At 38.5% G+C, this 19,065-nt stretch overlaps 1 protein-coding gene across 3 annotated transcripts in view; it reads left to right on the top strand.

Moving 5' to 3' along the window:
• Window positions 1-19,065, top strand: part of ADAMTSL3 (ADAMTS like 3) — a 353,901-nt gene that overhangs the window by 117,270 nt on the left and 217,566 nt on the right. For 2 of the 3 annotated variants that reach the window (XM_086711720.1, XM_086711719.1), the window contains exon 5: window positions 15,656-15,701. In XM_086711720.1, coding sequence (XP_086567846.1) covers window positions 15,656-15,701 — 46 coding nt within the window. Of the gene's footprint in view, window positions 1-15,653; window positions 15,702-19,065 lie in introns of those variants that run through there. The other variant, XM_086711721.1, reaches the window with a different exon arrangement.

Genomic DNA, 19,065 nt, shown 5'->3' on the forward strand with positions numbered 1-19,065 from the left:
CACACACACACACACATATTCTCTCTCTGTTTTCTTTTTCTGAGATATTTTTTGTTCCTCGAGTTAAAAAGAATATAGCATTCTGTCCCTGATTTCCAGATGCAATATATTTTCTTTTATTTCTGAGTATATAAATAGACTTTTTGAGGACAAAGTTTTCTTCTCACATAGCCTTAGTTCCTTCCAAATCACGGTTTTCTATTTCATGTATGTCATTGTGGTTCATGTTAGAGACTTTTGTAAGATTTCAGGTGATCCTTATTTGTTCATATTTAAGAAAAATAATTGTGAGCTTGATTGTAGGGGGTGTGGCTAATCTATCTTATTACCTAATGATGCTCTAGGTGTTTTATTTTGGGCTGGTCTGTCTTGTCAGATAAGGATCTTTTTTTTAAATGTTTATTATTTTGAGAGAGAGAGAGAGACAATGAATCCCAACCTGTTAGCACAGAGCCTGATATGGGGCTTGATCTCATGAATAATGAGATCGTGACCTGAGCCAAAACCAAGAGTTGGACCCTTAACTGACTGAGCCACCCAGATGCCCCCAGACAGGGATCTCTTGATTCCAATAGTCTGGAAACCAGTGGAGCTGAAAACTATGGTCTTAGCACTAAATAGATGAATTTTTAAATTTAATCCTTGTTTTCAATATGGTTACCTTTGCCCTTAATTGAACCCAGTTATCTCTCAGTCTGGAAAACTTTTTGTTTTACTGTCTTTAGATAATAACATGCAGCATTTTGCCAAAGTAAGGAAGGAGAGCTGGGAGTCTAACTGCTCCTTGGGCAGACTTTCAACGAGTTTTACTGTTTTTGGCCCCAACTTTATCCCACTTCCAGAAATATCTGATGTGCCTTTTCTGGAGCCTTTTGTGAATTCTGCAGAGCAAATTGAATTGCTTTTAAAAATTCCCCACTGCTGTCTTTGGATTTTCTTTCTTCAGTCTGTGAAATCCAAACATATCCTTAATATGAAGGAATATGTAGCTCCATAACTATTATGGAAATTGAATTCATAATGTAAAAACTATGTACCCCCAAACAGTCTCCAGGCCAAGATTGTTTCACTGATGAATTCTACCAAGTGTTTAAGAGGAATTTACACCAATTCCACATATTTTTTTCCAGAAAACAGAAGAGGAGAGAATACCTCCCAATTCATTTTATGAATATAGTATCACTCTGATATCAAAACCAGGTAAAGACGATACAAAATATAAAGCTACAGACCAATATTCCACATAAATATAGGTGTAAAAATTATTAACAAAATACTATCAAATAATATTTAGAAATGTATAAAAAGAATTATACACTATGACCAAGTGGGGTTAATTTCAGGGATGTATGGCTGGTTCAGTATTTGAAAGTCAGTCATTGTAACCACTTAGTTATCAAGCTAATGAAGAAACATTCAAGGTGCCTAGGTGGTTCAGTCGGTTAAGCATCTGACTTTGGCTCAGGTCACGATCTCATGGTTCATGGGTTTGAGCCCCATGTCAGGCTCTGTGCTGACATCTCAGAGTCTGGAGCCTGCTTCAGATTCTGTTTCCCTCACTCTCTCTACCCCTCCCCTGCTCTCTCTCTCTTTCTCTCTCAAAAATAAATGAACGTTAAAATTTTTTTTTAAAAAGAAGAAAAACTTCATAGAATCATATCAGTTGATGCAGAAAAAGTATTTGATAAAAGTCAACACCAGTTCATGATAAGGAACTCTCAGAAAAATAGGAATGGAGGGAGCTTCCTCAACTTGATAAAAAAGTATCTAAAAATTATACTTAATACTGTATATTATGATTGATGGTAAAGACTCTCTAAGATCAAGAATAAGGCAAGAGAGTCTATTTTCACCACTCTGGTTCAACCCAGTACAATAAGGGAAGAAAATAAAAGACGTATCAGTCCAAAAGAAGAAAATGAAACTGTTCTTATTTGTCTTGTTATGCCCAGAATTCGTGATCCCCAAAGACCACTAGGGAGCCGAGTCCGATGCAAAAGCAAAGAGCCTTTATTCGAGCTAGCTCGAGCTCAATCCCCTACCTGCACCGACGCAGCGGTGAGATACCAGGGAAAGAGAGCGAGTTTCAAAAGGACAAAGGTTTTATTGGGGCCTGGGGGCAGTTGGTGAGGTAATGGCTATGGCCTCAGCCAATTGGCTGGGGAAGGGTCCTGGGGAAGGGTCCGAGTCCTGTTAGGCAGGTGAGGGGGGGTTACTCAAGGGGAGGAGGTGTGGTCAAGGTGAAGGACACAGAACAAGATGGAGTCGGCTGGCGTAGGCCTGCCCTTTCAGTCTATGTAGAAAATCTCAAGGAATCTACAAAATAATTCCTAGAACTAAAAAAGTGAGTTTGTCAAGGTCAGAGGATGCCAAATAAACATACAAAAATCTATTTTATTTTTCTTGTTAGTGATGAGTACATAAAAAGTGAAATTAAAAATATAATACTATTTACAAACACTCAAAAAAAGTTAAATGCTTAGTTGTAAATCTAACAGAATATGTACAGGACTTGTATGCTGAGCACTGCAGAGTTCTGAGGAAAGAAATCAAAGATCTATACTAACGGAGAGGTTATGTTCATGGGTTGGAAGATTCAACATAGGAAAGATGTCAGTTCTCCCCAGATTGATTTACAGGTTTAACCTAATTTCTCTCAAAATTCTAGGAGGATTTTTTGTAGATTATTCTAAATTTTTTTTTCAACGTTTATTTATTTTTGGGACAAAGAGAGACAGAGCATGAACGGGGGAGGGGCAGAGAGAGAGGGAGACACAGAATCGGAAACAGTCTCCAGGCTCTGAGCCATCAGCCCAGAGCCCGACGCGGGGCTCGAACTCACGGACCGCGAGATCGTGACCTGGCTGAAGTCGGACGCTTAACCGACTGCGCCACCCAGGCGCCCCTGTAGATTATTCTAAAATAATTATTTCAAAACAACATTATTCTAAAATTTATATGGGAAGGCATAGGCCCTGGAATAGCTAAAACAATTTTGGAGAAAAAAAAAAAACAAAACAACAGAGTAGGAGGATTCAGTCCACCTGATGTAAAGTCTTATTATATAGCTACTAATTAAAGCTGTGATAATGTCAGAGGGATAAACATATAGATCAGTGAGAGAAAATATTTGCAAACCACCTATCTGACAAAGGACTAATTTAACTTAAGAAATCTTAAAAATCAATGATTAAAAAAACACACAATCCAATTATAAAATGAGCAAAGACATAAACAGATGTTTCACCAAAGAGGATGCATGTCTAGCAAATAAGGACATGAAAAGATGCTTACCATCACTGTCTATTAGGGAAATGCAAATTAAAACCACAATGAGATATCATTACATACGTAACTTGGCTAAAAAAAATAGTGACATCTTTAGATGCTGGCAAGGATACAGGGAAACCATATCACTGATACATTGGTGATGGGAAAGTAAAATGGTATAGTCACTGTGAAAAACAGTTTCTTTAAAAAGTAAACATACAACCCATCAGGAGTACTCCTGGGCATTTTTAGCAGAGAAGTGAATACTGTGTTCACACAAAAACTTGTACGTGAATATTTATAGCAGCTTTACTCATCCAAAAAGAGGAAATAACTCAGATGCCCTTCAGTGAGTGAATAGTTAGAGCGGGGTGCTTTCATACCGTGGAATACTATGCAGCGATAAAAACAAATGAGCCAGTGATACATGCGACAACCAGAATGAATTAACACAGAAATTGCTGAGGTAAAAAAGCCATTCTCCAAATGTTGCAAACTATGTAGTATTCTTAAAATAACAACAATAACAACAACAAATAGAAACGGAGAACAGATTAGTAGTTGCCAGGTATTAAGGAGGAGGTAAACATGAGAAGAAAGAAAGTACTACAGTTATAAAAGACAACTTGAAGGATCCTTGTGGTGATACAAACGTTCTATATTTTGACTGTATAAATGTCGGTATCCTGATTATGTTATTGTTCTATACTTTTGCAAGATGTTAACATCGAGGGAAATAAGGTCAACTGTACGTGGGATCTCTTTTCATTATTTCTTACAAATGCATGTGATTTACACTTATTTTTAAATAAAAGATTTAATTTAGTTAGAAAAAAAACTCCTAGAAATGCCAGGTAAAATAGAATATAAATCTTTAAAAAAAATAATAAAACCTAATGAAGAGTTACTCCATGTTCATGGATAGAAAGACTTAATACTGTGAAGATGTCAGTTCCTCCCAACCTGGTCTATAGATTCAGTGCAATCCCAATCAGAATCCCAGCAAGTTATTTTGTAAGATACTGACAAACTGATTTTAAAATGTATGTGGAGAGGCAGACCCAGAATAGCCAACAAAATGTTGAAGGAGAAGGACAGTGTCGGAGGATTGACACTATCTGATGTCTAGATTTACAATAAAGCTGCCATAATCAAGACAATATGGTATTGGTGAAAGAATATTAAATAGATCAGTGGAACAGGATAGAGAGCCCAGAAATAGATCCACATACATATAGTTAAGTGATCTTTGACAAAGGAGCAAAGGCAGTACAATGGAGCAAAGATAGTCTCTTCAAAATATGGTGTGAAACGACTGGACATTTTCATACAAAAAAACCAGAATTTAGATACATATTTGCATCATTCATAAAAGTTAACTCAAAATGGATCATCATATACATAAATATAACACAGAACTATATTCTAGAAGATAGCATAGGAGAATATAAGGATGACCGTCAGTATGGCGATGACAATGACTTTAGATACACTACCACAGGCACTTCAATTGAAATTAAAACATTCTGCTCTGCAAAAGACAATGCCAAGAGAATGAGAAGGGAAACCTCAGACTGGGAGAAAATATTTGCAAAAGACACATCTGAAAAAGAAATATACTAAGATCTGTAAAAAGATTTTCTTCAACGATAAGAAAATGGACAACCTAATTGAAAAATGGGCCAAATTCCTTAACAGGCACTGCACCAAAGAAGACATACGGATGGCAAATAAACATATGGAAAAATACCACCCATCATATGTCATCAGAGAAATGCAAATTAAGCAACAGTGAATCACCACTAGACATCTATTAGGTGGCTAGAATGTGAAACACTGACAACACCACTCGCTGGCGAGGATGTGGGACAACAGGAACAACACGGTGGCTGGTGGGAATGCAAAATGGGGCAGCCACCTTTGAAGGTGGTTTAGCAGTTTCTTGCAAAACTAGACATTCTTTTACCACCCTAGCCAGCAGTTGCACTCCTTGGTATTTACCAAAAGAGTTGAAATCTGATAGCAACTCAAAAACCTGCACACGGATGTCTGTAGCAGCTTTATTCATAATTACCAAAACGTGGAAGCAACCAAAATGCTCTCCAGGAGAGGAATGGATAAACAAACTGTGGTCCATCCAGACAATGGAATGTCATTTATTGCTAAAAAGAAATGGGCTATTAAGCCATGGAAAGACATGTAGGAACCTTAAATGCATACTCCTAAGTGCATGCAGCCAATCTGGAAGGCTTCATACTGTGGTTCTAACTGTATGACATTGTGGAAAAGGCAAAACTATGGAGACTGTGGTTGTCAGGTGTTGGGGGTGGGGAAGGGATGGATTGGCAAGGCACAGAGGATTGTTATGGCAGTGAAAATGCTCTCTGTGATGCCATAATGATGGATACATGTTGATATACTTATGTTCAAACCTAAACCTACTGGATAAACCTCAAGAATTAACCATAACATAACCTATGGACTTCGGGCGATTATAATGTGTCAATGTAGATTCATCAGTTGTAAATAAGGTACCACTCTGGTTGGGGATGTTGATATTCGGGAAGCTGTGCTTATGTAGGGGCAGAGAGATGAGTATGGGACCTCTCTGAACCTTCCCCTCAATTTTGCTGTGAACCTAAAACTGCTTTAAAAAATAAAGCCTTCTCACCAGCAGTGCTTGAAGTTTCCTTTTTCTCCACATCCTCGCCAACACTTGTTGCTACTTGTATTTTGATTTCAGCCATCCTGACAGGTATAGAGTGATATCTCATTGTGGTTTTAATTTGCATTCCCCTCATGATTAGTCGTGTTGAGCATCTATCCAATGTGTCAGCCATCTGTGTGTCTTCTCTGGAAAAATGTCTATTCAGGTCCTCTGCCAATTTTTAATTGGATTATTTCTTTTTTTGGTGTTGAGTTGTGTAAGCTCTTTATATATTTTTGGAATAAGCCTCTTCTTGGGTATATCATTTGCAAATATGTTCTCTTATTAAATAGATACCCTTTTTGTTTTTTGTTGATGGTTTCCTTTGCAAAAGTTTTTTTTTTATTTTTTTGCGGTCCCAGTAGTTTAGTTTTGCTTTAGTTTCTCTTTCCAGAGGAGACATATCTAGAAAAATATTTCTATGGCTGATGTGGAATGCTAACTGTGCAGTTACTGTAGAAAACAGTGTGGATGTTCCTCAAAAAAATTAAAAATAGAATTACCATATGATCCAGTAATTCCATACTGGGTGATTTACCCAAAGAAAATGAAAACACTAAAAATACTCCTCTGTTTGTTTCAGCATTAATTATAATAGCTAAGATATGGAAGCCACCCAAGTGTCCATCTATAGATGAATGGCTAAAAAAGATGCAGTACGTATAAAAATAGAATAGTACTCAACCATAAAAAAGAATGAAATCTTGCCATTTTCAACAACATGGATGGAGCAGGAGGGTATAATGCTAAGTGAAATATGTCCATCAGAGAAAGACAAATAGCATAAGATTTCATTCATGTGTGGAATTTAAGAAACATAACAGACAGAGGAAAAAGACAAAAACAAAAACAAAAACAAAACAGACTCTTAAGTACAGAGAACAAATTGGATGTTGCCAGAAGTGAGGAGAGTGGGGGATGGGTAAAATAGATAATGTGCTCCTCCTGGTAAGCATTGAGTAATGTATAGAATTGTTGAATTGCTCTATTGTATACCCAAAACTAATATAATGTTTTATGTCAATCAAACTTGGATTTTAAAAAAACATAACATTAAAAGTTTTAATGAAAAAGTGAAGGTGAACCTACAAGAAATAAAGGAAATCAACAGAACCAAAAAAAACACAGAGGTACCTGAATGCCAGACCAGTCAGTGCATACCTGATGCCTACATGGAAAATGGAGAGGGGGTCTGTTGGTCTCCAGAACTCAGGCTGTTGAGTTTTAATTCCTTCATTTTCACAAGAGATCAGGTCTTGAGTGTATATGAGGCACAGTGTAGGAACTCCAACCATAATATAAAGGCAGGACTTTTGAAGTCCATATGTTTACTAAAAAGATGGACTAGGACCTCCCTCCCAACCCTGCAAAAAAAAAGGGGGAGCCATATGCCAGCATAGAGAATTTTAGATTCTTGGTTTTAACACCGAATTTAAAAAAGTTTCCACTTTGGAACAATAGACCTGTTCTTCCAAGAGTTTGAGGTACAGGTATATTGATTTACATATATCAGGTATATTGAATTAATGAATATATCCCATATTATTGTGGAAGCTTTGAGGTGAGAAATTAATGTGAAAAGTGGTCTTGTAACCCTTGATAGTATGAAGCTACTAGCGGTAGTAAAAGATATGGAGGGACAGACCACCAAGGCAGACCATAAGGGATTCCTATTCCTATCAGTAGATCCCTGATTTAAGATTAGCTTGCAATCCTAAAATACATAATACAAAAGGAAACATTTGCCATGAGTAAGCACCATCAAGCACAGCATTGATGATGTAAGAGAAAAATTACAGTTATCTAAATCCATGCAACTTTTTTAATAATTGAGAAGAAAAATTTAGCAAAGTAGAAATAGAGGTGTGCTCTTTTGGTCTATGGTAGATATCCTCCTTCCGAATAAAATGTTACTGTACTTTCTCTGATATTAGGTATAAAATAAGGATGCTTGGCTGTCATTGTTTATATTTGTTATTGTATTTGAGGTCCTAGTCAGTGTAATAAGGCAAGAAAAAGAAATACAAAGTATTGGAAATACTTATTAGTATAAGAATTAGAAAGGAAGAAATAAAGTTCTCATGATTCAGAGACTACCTGATTGTCTAAGAGAACATGTAAGAATATCTCCACATTAAAAAAATAGGACTAATAAGGGTCCCATTGCTGGAAACAAGATTAATGTACACATAACAACTGTATTCTTGTACACTAGCAAGAACCAAGAAAGCAAAATTTCAAAAAGATGCCATTTATACTACTAACAAAATATAAGGTACCTTGTAAAATATTCAGTAGATGTACAAGACCTTTTTGAAAAAGTTAAAATCTCATCTGAATAAATGGTGAGATGTAATATGTTCATAAATAGAAAGTCACATCATAAAAATGCCAACTTTCCCCCCTAAAATTAATCTTTAAATTAAGTGTAATACCAATTCTAAGAATCGAATGGAGGGGCGCCTGGGTGGCTCAGTCAGTTGGGCGTCTGACTTCGGCCCAGGTCATGATCTCATGGTTCATGGGTTCAAGCTCCGCATCGGGCTCTGTGCTGACAACTCGGAGCCTGGAGCCTGCTTTGGATTCTGTGTCTACCTCTCTCTCTGACTCTCTTCTGTTTGCGCTCTGTTTTTCAAAAATGAATAAATGTTTAAAAAATTAAAAAAAAAGAATCAAATGGAAATGCAAAGGTAATGAAAACAGTTTTTCAAACAACAGAATGAGCAACTTGCCCCGATACTAAAATTTAAAATATTTAACTACAGTAGTAGCCAAGGCACAAATAATAGCAAAATGTAATGAAATATAGCAAAATGGAGATGCAAGAAACAAAAACATGCATATATAGAAGTTTGCTATGTATTAGAGGTGGCATTAAAAATTTGTGGAGAAAGGGTGGATATTCAATATATGGGGATCACCTATGATTATTGATATACAAAGGGAAAATATTAGAAAATGTCAATGCACATAAAAAATACATTCTAGGTTTGTTAGAGTCTATGTATGAAAAGCAAAGCTTGAAAATATTTAGAAGAAAATACCAGAGAATGTCTTTATGATCTCTGGGTAGTGAATTATTCCTTAATTAAGATACAAAGAGTTTAAGTTACAAAGGAAAATACTGATAAATTCAAGCACACTACACAAGCACTTCTGTATCATAAAAATGTACTATAAGCCAAAAGAAAAGCCTAGAGTAGGAGGCTCTTGACAGTGAATATAGCCAATAAGGGACTAGTGTCTGAAATATTTAAATAACTTCTACTTAACAGTAAACCGAAACCAAAGCTGTAGAAAAATGAAGAAAGGATGTGATGGGAAACTCTGCATCGTCAAAAACAAATGACAAAATTAACCTCATTACCAAAAAGATGCAAAAGAATACAAAGTGAGATATTTTATGTTCTTCGTGTTGGGAAAAAACTTTATAAGTTTTTAAATGCCAAATATTGGGGTGCCTACGTGGCTTTAATTGATTAAGTATCTGATTCTTGAGTTTGGCTCAGGTCATGATCTCATGGTTTGTGAGTTCAAGCCCTGCATTGGACTCTGTGCGGACAGTGTGGAGCCTGCTCGGGATTCTGTCTCCCTCTCTTGTCCCTCCCCTGCTTGCTCTCTCTCTCTCTCTCTCTCTCTCAAAATAAATTAAGATAAAATAAAATAAAATGCCAAATATTGACCTAGGCATGTAAAAGCTAGAACCTTTTTGTGCTACAAACTGGGGTGAAAATCAGTATTCCCACTTTAAAGAGCAATTTGTCAATATCTAGTAGCAGTGAAGATGTAAATGCCCACAACAGGGCGGTCCCACGCAGGTATATATCCCAGAGAAATACGTGCAGATATGCCTAAGGTGGTTGTGTGAGATTGCTTATTGCAGAATCTTCAAAAACTTTAGGAAAATTGATCAATAGAAAATAAAAAGAATTGATAAATTAATGGTGGTGTATTTATACATTGGGTTACTATGGAACCATAAAAACAAATAAATTAGAGTTGCATCTATCCACGTGGATATTTTCAAAAACATAGTGTCTATAAAAATTTTAAAAATCAAGCTGTGGAAGATTATGCACACTGTGATACCATTTACTTAGTTGTCCCTGCAGAGGGAGGCAGGGAAATAGGATTGAGGAGGATTGGCAGAGAGCATCCCCCGTATTTGTAATGATAGATTTCTCAAAAATAAATCCAAAGAGAGATGCCTGGGTGGCTCAGTCAGCCGAGTGTCTGACTCTTGATCTCAGCTCAGGTCTTGATCTCAGGGTTGTAAATTCAAGTCCCTCGTTGGGCTCCACGCTGGGCATGAAGCCTACTTTAAACTAAGATAGATAGGTAGGTAGGTAGGTAGGTAGGTAGGTAGGTAGGTAGGTAGATAGATAGATAGATAGATAGATAGATAGATAGATAGATAGATAGATGATAGATGCCTACTATAGATAGATAGATAAGATGGATAGATGATAGATACCTACTATAGATAGATTAGATAGATAGATAAATAAGTGATAAATAAATCTGAAGAACACTTTCAGAAATGATGAAGCTTGCTGGTGTATGTATGAGTTTGTATCATTCTTTTATTGTGGGCTTAAAACATTTCATAATAAAATACTTGTAAGAACACAAAACAATTCAACCCTAAATATTGCTACTATGTTTTGAGTGCCCATCTCCAAAGTAGTACTTGCTTATTTTTTTTTCATTTTTTTAAGGATTTTAATGTTTGGGTTTGTTTTTTTTTTTTAGTTTATTTATGCACAAATCTTAACCTGTATTCTGAAACTTGCTCTTAGGCCTGAGAATCTCCACATTTGTTTATTCCCTGAGCTCATCTAATTTGAAAAAAATAGGTCCGGCTAGAAAAGATCCTAATCAAATATTAAACAAATTAAATGGGTGGGGGGGGCGCCTGGGTGACTCAGTTGGTTAAACACCCAACCCTTGATTTTGGCTCAGGTCATGATCTCAGAGTTTGTGGGTTCAAGCCCCATGTCGGGCTCTGTGCTGATGGCACAGAGCCTGCTTCTCTCTCTGTCTGCCCCTCCCTCTATCTCTTAAAACAACAACAAAAACAACGACAACAAACAAACTTTAGAAAAACATTAAAAAAATTAAATGAGAGAATTAAATATAAGATAAATGCATGGCAATATATGTCCTGTTCCAGCTTGGTTCCTGGTATGGGGCCAGGCCAATGGCACACCCACTCATTCCGTGTCTTCCATAAGAACTGGGGACAGCAACGTTATTTCTCTGCATAAAAATTAAATTTGCAGCGGATTTGTTACTGGTTCACTCATCCCTACTCCCCGTCTTTCAGGAAGCATCAAACTAATCACTCGTGACCCACTCACATATTAAGAACTTTTACTGTCGTTTTGGAAGTACTCCGAGGGGATTGAGAAGGAAACCTCCTTCCCTTGGAAAGCTTATCAGGTCTCTTTATCCTAGAACAGCCTTAGAGAGTTGTTAAGTCTTCATGAATATTGAGCTCTGTGGTCAGTTTGTCTTGGAAAAGGAATATGGAGGTGGTTACATACAAAATCAAACAAAAAGCCATCCCAAAGCTTTTGAAAGCATTTCAGTGCCCTCTGTTGTTATCGGGGCACTTACTGAAATTCATGATTTAGGGAAGGGGATGAATGTGGCTCTTCTGCTCATTTATTTTTTGTGGATAATTTTTTTTTCAGACTTTGATTATATTTAAATACACAGTCATTTCTTTTGCACTGCAAAGCGTGCCCCAGCCAGGATGTCTGTCTTGCAGAAATTTGTAACTTGATATTCTAGTCAACTGCCAGCCATGGGGAACACAGATTTAAGTTAACTACTATTTAAAAAATTAATATATTTTTATTCTTCAGACACATGCTTCTCAGTCTTTAAGACACTAGTGTTTGAGTCAATATATCATCAAATGAACGTAATAAATTATCCTGCTATAAACTCCGGGGAAATTTTATTAATGTTTTTAATGTATCCTCATGTGGAATCAACATATGTTTTTTATATATTCATAAATTTATGGCTTCAAAAATCTCCAATTTCAGGGTGTTATGAATGTTGTAATGGATAGAAAATACATAATTGTGAAATGATGTTCTTGAATTTTCATATACTCCTGATAACCATTAGCTCTTGCATATAATAATTAGAATGAAATTAAAAACTTGGAAGCAATATTTCTGTAGCTCAGTTGCTGCAGGCCAAAGGAATTATTTCCAGAATAAGCTGGCAGGTTCCTGCTTGGGGAATTAGGACTCCAGTGTCCTTAACTTTAAAATAACTTGCATTTCATTTTATGCCTGTTTCATAAAGTGGTGATTCATTTTCATGCTAAATTGTAACCAAAGCCACATCAATAGAGACCAGTCAGCGAGTTTACTGTGTGCTAGGTAGAACATTAAAAATGTTGGCCAGATGGTTGGGTTAAAAAAAAAAAAAATTATATATATATATATATATATATATATATATATATATATATATATATATATAAAACTACTGGGTTAAAAAAATATTTATATATATATACATATATATATATGTATATATATACACACATACATACACACATACTGATGTGTTAGGGGAATTGAGAGATAGTGTCCCTGAATCTTTATATCCACATCCTGGTACATAGTACTTCCTGGTAAGAAGTTGCTGGAGAAGGATGAATCCAGAATGGTCCTTTATATTTTGAGAATTCATGCGGTAAAATGCTCTTTCCATACCATTTTGCTGCTGTTGTGGTGGGATTTGTAGTGGAGATACACTGATGTTTCACATGTAGATTTTCAGGCTCACCAGTTGGGGTACAAGTTCATGCCTCCTGGATGCTAGGCTTATAATCGGGACCGTGGGGTGTGGACCATGACTATATGGGCCACACAGCAGACCTGAGACACAATCATCAGCTGTTTTCACCTCATAGGCTCTTTCCTTTTAGTTTCAAACTTCTTCTAAAAGTAATTTTGTTTTTCATTTAAATGGCTGAAGTCAAGCAGTTGGGAAAAATGCATCAGGGATAATTTTTTTGAAGTCCCAAAACGCTTTTAGAGAAAACTCCATGCTTCCTAAGTTTTGACATTTTTTGTATATCAGTATTTAGATCAATTCAGATACTCTCTTAAAATGTACCTTTGCCATTTTCCTGCTCTCTGGAAATGAGAATTAAAAGCTTTTTAGGGTTCCAAGTCAGCATGGTTCAAAAGTTTTGGTTATCACTTCCCTAATCTATTAGTTGCTTTCCTCATTCGGGGCCTTTCCAAAATAAACAGAGTACTTTAAATTACCCTTTCACTTTTTCTGTAATTTATTTTCTTCTTTTTTTCCACACATAAAAAGCACAATGAAATAAGTTATGTAAGTACATGACCTTGTCCACTGGCATAGCTGTTGTCTCCCAGGAGAATGGCGTCACTTCCCCTTGACCAAGAGAGAGCCTTCTCCACCCTAATACTGTTTTCCCGCCAGCCTCCCAGTGTGGTGCTTCTTGAATATTTAAAGTTTGATGTAGCCTCACTGAAGGTTTAATAAATTTCAGAGCCATATACCTATGACAAGACACACAAAAAAAGGATATAGGAAGTGTTACAAAATACCAAGACTGGATCAGCCTTTTACAGTAACATCTGGGAAGATGTTCTCATCCCAAAGTCATGAGAATTACATTAAAAAGGGGCAACTAATCGGATACCTTGTCTGCCTTCAAGTTCAGCAATTTAACTATCATGTAGATAATGCTTTTGGAGGCAGCTATGATGCTTTTATTTTTTCACCCCCAGACTTCCTCCCATATGCCTTCTCACTTCCATGAGGGGTACATTCTGCAAATGCAACAGAAAGGAACATGAATATGATATGAGACATAAGTGGGGAAGGGGCAGTTTGAGAAGGATGGCAAAGGAAGGAGAAGTGAAAAGCAGGATCAAAAACCAGGAGACATAATAAAATACAAAATAATCACTACGTGAAAAGCAAATGAGTCAGGGGGAGGGTGGATTTGTAAAACCTCATAAAATTGTACACCGCCCCCCCAAAGTGAATTTCACCGTATGTAAATTTAAAAACTACAGGGGGAAAAGGAGGCAGCATAAATAACCATGAAAGGTAATGTTTGTACTACAATATGGATATACTTAATGCTGAGTTGTAGACCTAAAAATGGTTAAGACGTAAATTTGTGTTATGTGGATTTTACCACAGTTAAGAAAATTTTAAATTCAAAACTATAAAAAGTGTAATGTCTGCATAATGGACTTTTATGTAGTTATTAAAAGAATTTCTTCAAAGAATTAGTAGTAAAGCGGGAGGAATGTTTGCTATCTTAGATCAAAACTAATACAAAGTTGAATTAGTAGTATGCTTTCACATCTGTCAGTAAATCATGCAGAAATACTGGATGATTGGATGCCAAAATATGGAGAGTGTAAATCTTGGTGATGGGATTTGGAAAGATCGATTATCCTCCTTTATACTTCTTGGCATGTTATTAGTGTTCACTTACTCTTTTTGTAATCAATAAAAATAGCATCGTCAGCGTGTGCCATGAATTGTATATTGCTGAAACAGATTGTGAATCATTTCATATAGGCTCTTATTTAAGCCATACCAGCAAAAAATCAGATCCACTCGGTAAAGATTTCTCTTCTTCTAGGGCTAAATATTTTAAAACAATTGAAATAGTATCAGTTGACTTTTAACACAAGGTGATGAGTGAAGCCTGTGGTTAGCTTTCTTTGCTGCAAATCTGCCATTGAACTGACCAGGAATACCAAAGGTAAAAACACGTAATTGAAAAGTTGGGAGAGGTGCCATTAGTGGATCGGATAACTTTAAGGAGTTAATATAAACTATAGACCAGCGAGCGCTGACTGGGGAAAGTTCCTGCCACAGGGAACTTCAAACATCCAAGGAAAAATCTGCTCAGAGAGTGAGTGGCAAAGTTCTAGAACCAGTGGCTGGAGGGGAGGAAACGGTACGCGGTGACCCTTTCTAGAGGATTCTCAAACCTGTATGTGACTTCAGACCCTACAGTACTGGTTTCCCGAGAAAGCCCCCCCGAACCCTATTTTGTAGTATCCATTTAGTAAGGCCAGTAGTCGAAATCAGAAGTGGACGCATCGCCTCAAGCAGATTTCTCGTTGAGATCACCATATTGATTAGAGAAGGAGGTCACGGAATGCGCGGCTGACTGAGGTTGCTTCAGTGAGTGAGGGGCGTGGTGCCCACATGCTTCTACCCGTAGTTCAGGTATGCACACACGTTCATTTCAGTGGTCATATGGATCCCAGAGTAAAAACTGCACATAAGTAATATCATGACATGAATTCAGCTCAAGAATTCACTCTCTTTAAAGTGACACTTTCATGAGACTTTTTTGCCCTCCTGATTTTTGAAAGTTATTTCTTAGAATTTAAACTTTGAATCTCTGAGGTGACATAAACAATAAAAGTTTTATCGGTATCACCTTGTATTTATTGTTCTTCCTTCCTTCCTCCCTCCCCTCCCTCCCTCCCTTCTCCATCCTTTTCTTTTTCCTTCCCTTCCCTTCCCTTCCCTTCCCTTCCCTTCCCTTCCCTTCCCTTCCCTTCCCTTCCCTTCCCTTTTTTCTTTTGTGCTGCTTGCCACTTCTATGAAATCATTTCTTTGTCCCCTTTTTTCCTCTAGGAATTGCGAAGGGCAGAATATTCGATACAAGACGTGCAGCAACCATGTAAGTTCTATAACACAAATATATAATCCAATAAAATAAGTTCATGTTTTAAGTTAGAGTATTATAATGTGTACTATAAAGCTAATGGCTTCTTGGTACCCTTTGTGGAAAATTTAAGTATTTTTTAATTGACAACAGATTTTTGTATATCTCGTGCTTTCCATTTCTACTACCTTTTGAGGCCATTTCAAATGTACAAACTTATTTGGCAAGTATTTAATAATTTCTGAATTCATCGAAACAATACCTAATACCTGTAAAACACCTTCAAAGTTCAAAGTGCTTTTAGGTACGGTATGTCATTGGACCTTCACACAGTCTCTGAGATGTAGGCAGATGAGGTGTGGTTATTTCTTTTTTGCAAATGAGGGGCCTGGGGCTGAGAGAAGTAAAATTATTTTCCAAGGGTCTCAAAGGAAGAGCACAGACTTGAACCGGTCTCTGCTTTCTTTCCCTGCTCCAAACCACCTGTCCTGCCCACTGCAAAATATGTTAAGAGAGCTCTATAGGTGATGCAAGAAAATCCCACATAGGGATGGGTTTAGAAGCCTCACTCTTATTCTACAACGCTGAGCACTTAAAAACAAAATGCAAACATTTTGCTTTACAGATCTGAAAACGCAAAATAGATATCAGAAGGAACCAATCCTATTTCCACTTAAAACATTTCCCTTGTTAGCGATATATACCCAAATCAAAATGAAGGGAAATAAAAGGAAACTATGAGAATCTGGAAATCTAAGTGAGATTTGGATTTTCTGTAAGTCCATTTTCCTCCGTTGGTTGTGATTAATTTATTTAAAAAATTTTACTCACTGGGGCTTTGTCCCTGTCTCTCCCTTCTCTGTCCTGGGCCAGTGTGAGACAGAAGTCCTGTCTGAGTGCTTGTCTTCCGCAGACCAAAACTTTTCCTGGGGGAGCAGCCCTGGGCACACAGTGTGAGTGAGACCTTCTGACTGCGGGGCTCAGCCATGTTTGCGGTTTTTATCAGTGACCAAGCAGAAGTATTTTTCTTTCTCTTACAGCTGGTTTCAAATTTAAGTGGGAAACATGGGCACTTATTTATTGGGCAAACTCCAATATCACTCAGGCCTTGGGTGGCCAGATTGGTGTCCATTATATCCTCGGAGAAATTTTGGGTGACAAGGCAAATAGATTTCACATGTCCTACGACCAGATAGAGGTCCAAGGAATCGGAACACACACGTGTGCATGATGCTTAATTCAATGAGCTGAGGTCCAGGTTGGGGCACCAAAGGCAGAGAGATTGACCTCGGCACAAAGGTGGGCATGTGGATGCAAACCCAGTCTAGCATTGTCTCCTATACAAGCACGTGAATTCATTAACAACCTAAGGGTTTACCTAAGAGGCAGTTAGGTCTACTGCCTTTTGCCTGGGTGCCTATTTTTTTAAATTGTTTTTTATATTTAGGGTTTTTTTGAGAGAGAGAGAGAGAGAGAGAGAATCTTAAGTAGGCTCTACACTAAGCGCAGAGGCCGATGTGGGGCTCAATCCTGCAACCCTGGGATCATGACATGATCTGAAATCAAGTGTTGGACGCTCAACCAACTGAGCCATCTAGGCGCCCCTAGGAGAATTCATTTTAAATGCCCAGATCAAGGTGTGGCAGTTTGAGATTTCATTCTTGGGTCTCTGCGTGCGTGCGTGTCTGTGTGTGCTCTGTGCTCTCGCGAATTCCAAGAAGGCATCTTCTTCAACACAAGTGTTACGAGGGTCTGGGAGTGTCGGTCATACAATGTGGGCACACAACGTAATCTACTACAACCTACCACATCTCAGGTACAAGGGCTAGGACTTTGGTGCACTTGAGTGAAGATCCCATGCCCCTGAGGCTCCGTGGGACTTGGGGGGTCCCTGTGGTCTCTAACTGAGGGCCCCTCTGGGAGGATCCTGCAGGAACCTTTACCACCTTCTAGGCTGGGGAGAAATACATGTGTAGAAGGTGGTGACCAGCAGAGAGGAGAGCAGTGTGAATGTTGCTCCTTGTAGTTCTCAGCGTTGGAGTCCTTACAGAGATTTCATAAGAATGTGGTGTTAATCTCCATGCCTGCCATCACAAGCTCAGAGTTTTTCCACCGAATTCCTTTTAGGCAAGGAAGGGGGGTTGTGGCAGGTCCTTCACGGCCGTGGGGTGCAGTCGTGCGTGCTCAAGTCCTCCTGCAGACCAGAGGGGGTCCGTGCAGCCCCAGCTGCTGGGGATCTCTGAGGAGTCTGTTCCTTCGCGGGAGAGATATACAGTACGTTCCTGGGAATATACATAGAAACGTCACAAGGAGGTCAAGTGCCATAAGTGAAGTAACCCCATGAACTCGGGGCACAAAGATAGTCACATCTTTTCTGGAGTTGCTTCCTGCTTTATTATTTTTTTATGTTTATTTATTTATTTTGAGAGAGACGGTGAGAGCACCAGTAGGGAAGAGGCAGAGAGAGGGAGAGACGGAATCCCGAGCAGGCTCCGTGCTGTCAGCGCAGAGCCCAGTGTGGGGCACGATCCCATGAACTGTGAGATGGTGACCTGAGCCGAAACCAAGAGTTGGATGCTTGACTGCCCCAACCACTCAGGTGCCCTGCCTCCTGCTTTGTTAATTGGGGTTTAGACTCTCCCTTTTGAAATCGCCACCTCTGTGTTGCGCAGGGTGGTGCAGAGGGCAGGAGGGGGACCAGTCTATGACCTACCTCCAGGAAAGAGGGAACCGGGCTCCCATCAGTGCACCCCAGCTTCTCGCTGTCATTCAGTGTCCCGGCTGAAGGCCGGCCATGCTGGCACCGCAGCCAGTGGCTTCCCGTGTCCCTGGAGATGGGGCCCGTCACCCGCTTTTCTGAAGGACGCTGCCTTTTGTGATTCCATGATGAAGCCCTCTTATGAGGGAGATTTGCCTTGTGGTTCAGAGATGTCCACACCTATAGCTCTGGGGCCTGAGAGCCTATCCCATCGGGCCGCGAGACCTCCCATTCCCACCGGAGGGACCTCACCATCTCAGTGATCAGGGAAGCCTACTCCATGGAGGATCAGAGGTCACTGCCAGTGAGCCCCAGGGACCTACTCTTCCATCCCATCCCGGAGATGGCTCGTACTTCTGTTCCTCCTTGTCTGAAGCCTCAAGCTCTCATCCTCAGAACCACAGAGTTTGTCATCTATGTGTACAAGCTTTTTAACTGTTAGCAAAAATCACTGATGATGATGATGATGATGATGATGATGATGATGATAATAATAATAGATCACACTAAGTACTTCCTAAGTGCAGGCATTACTCTAAGTGCCTGACCACGAACAAACCCATGATAGTCCTCATAGCATCTCTACAAAGTAGGTATTATTTTTATATCCACTCATACACA

This window comes from Puma concolor, chromosome B3, assembly GCF_028749965.1.
Source record: "Puma concolor isolate L17-30 chromosome B3, mPumCon1.1.hap2, whole genome shotgun sequence".
In the NCBI taxonomy this organism is placed as follows: domain Eukaryota; kingdom Metazoa; phylum Chordata; class Mammalia; order Carnivora; family Felidae; genus Puma; species Puma concolor.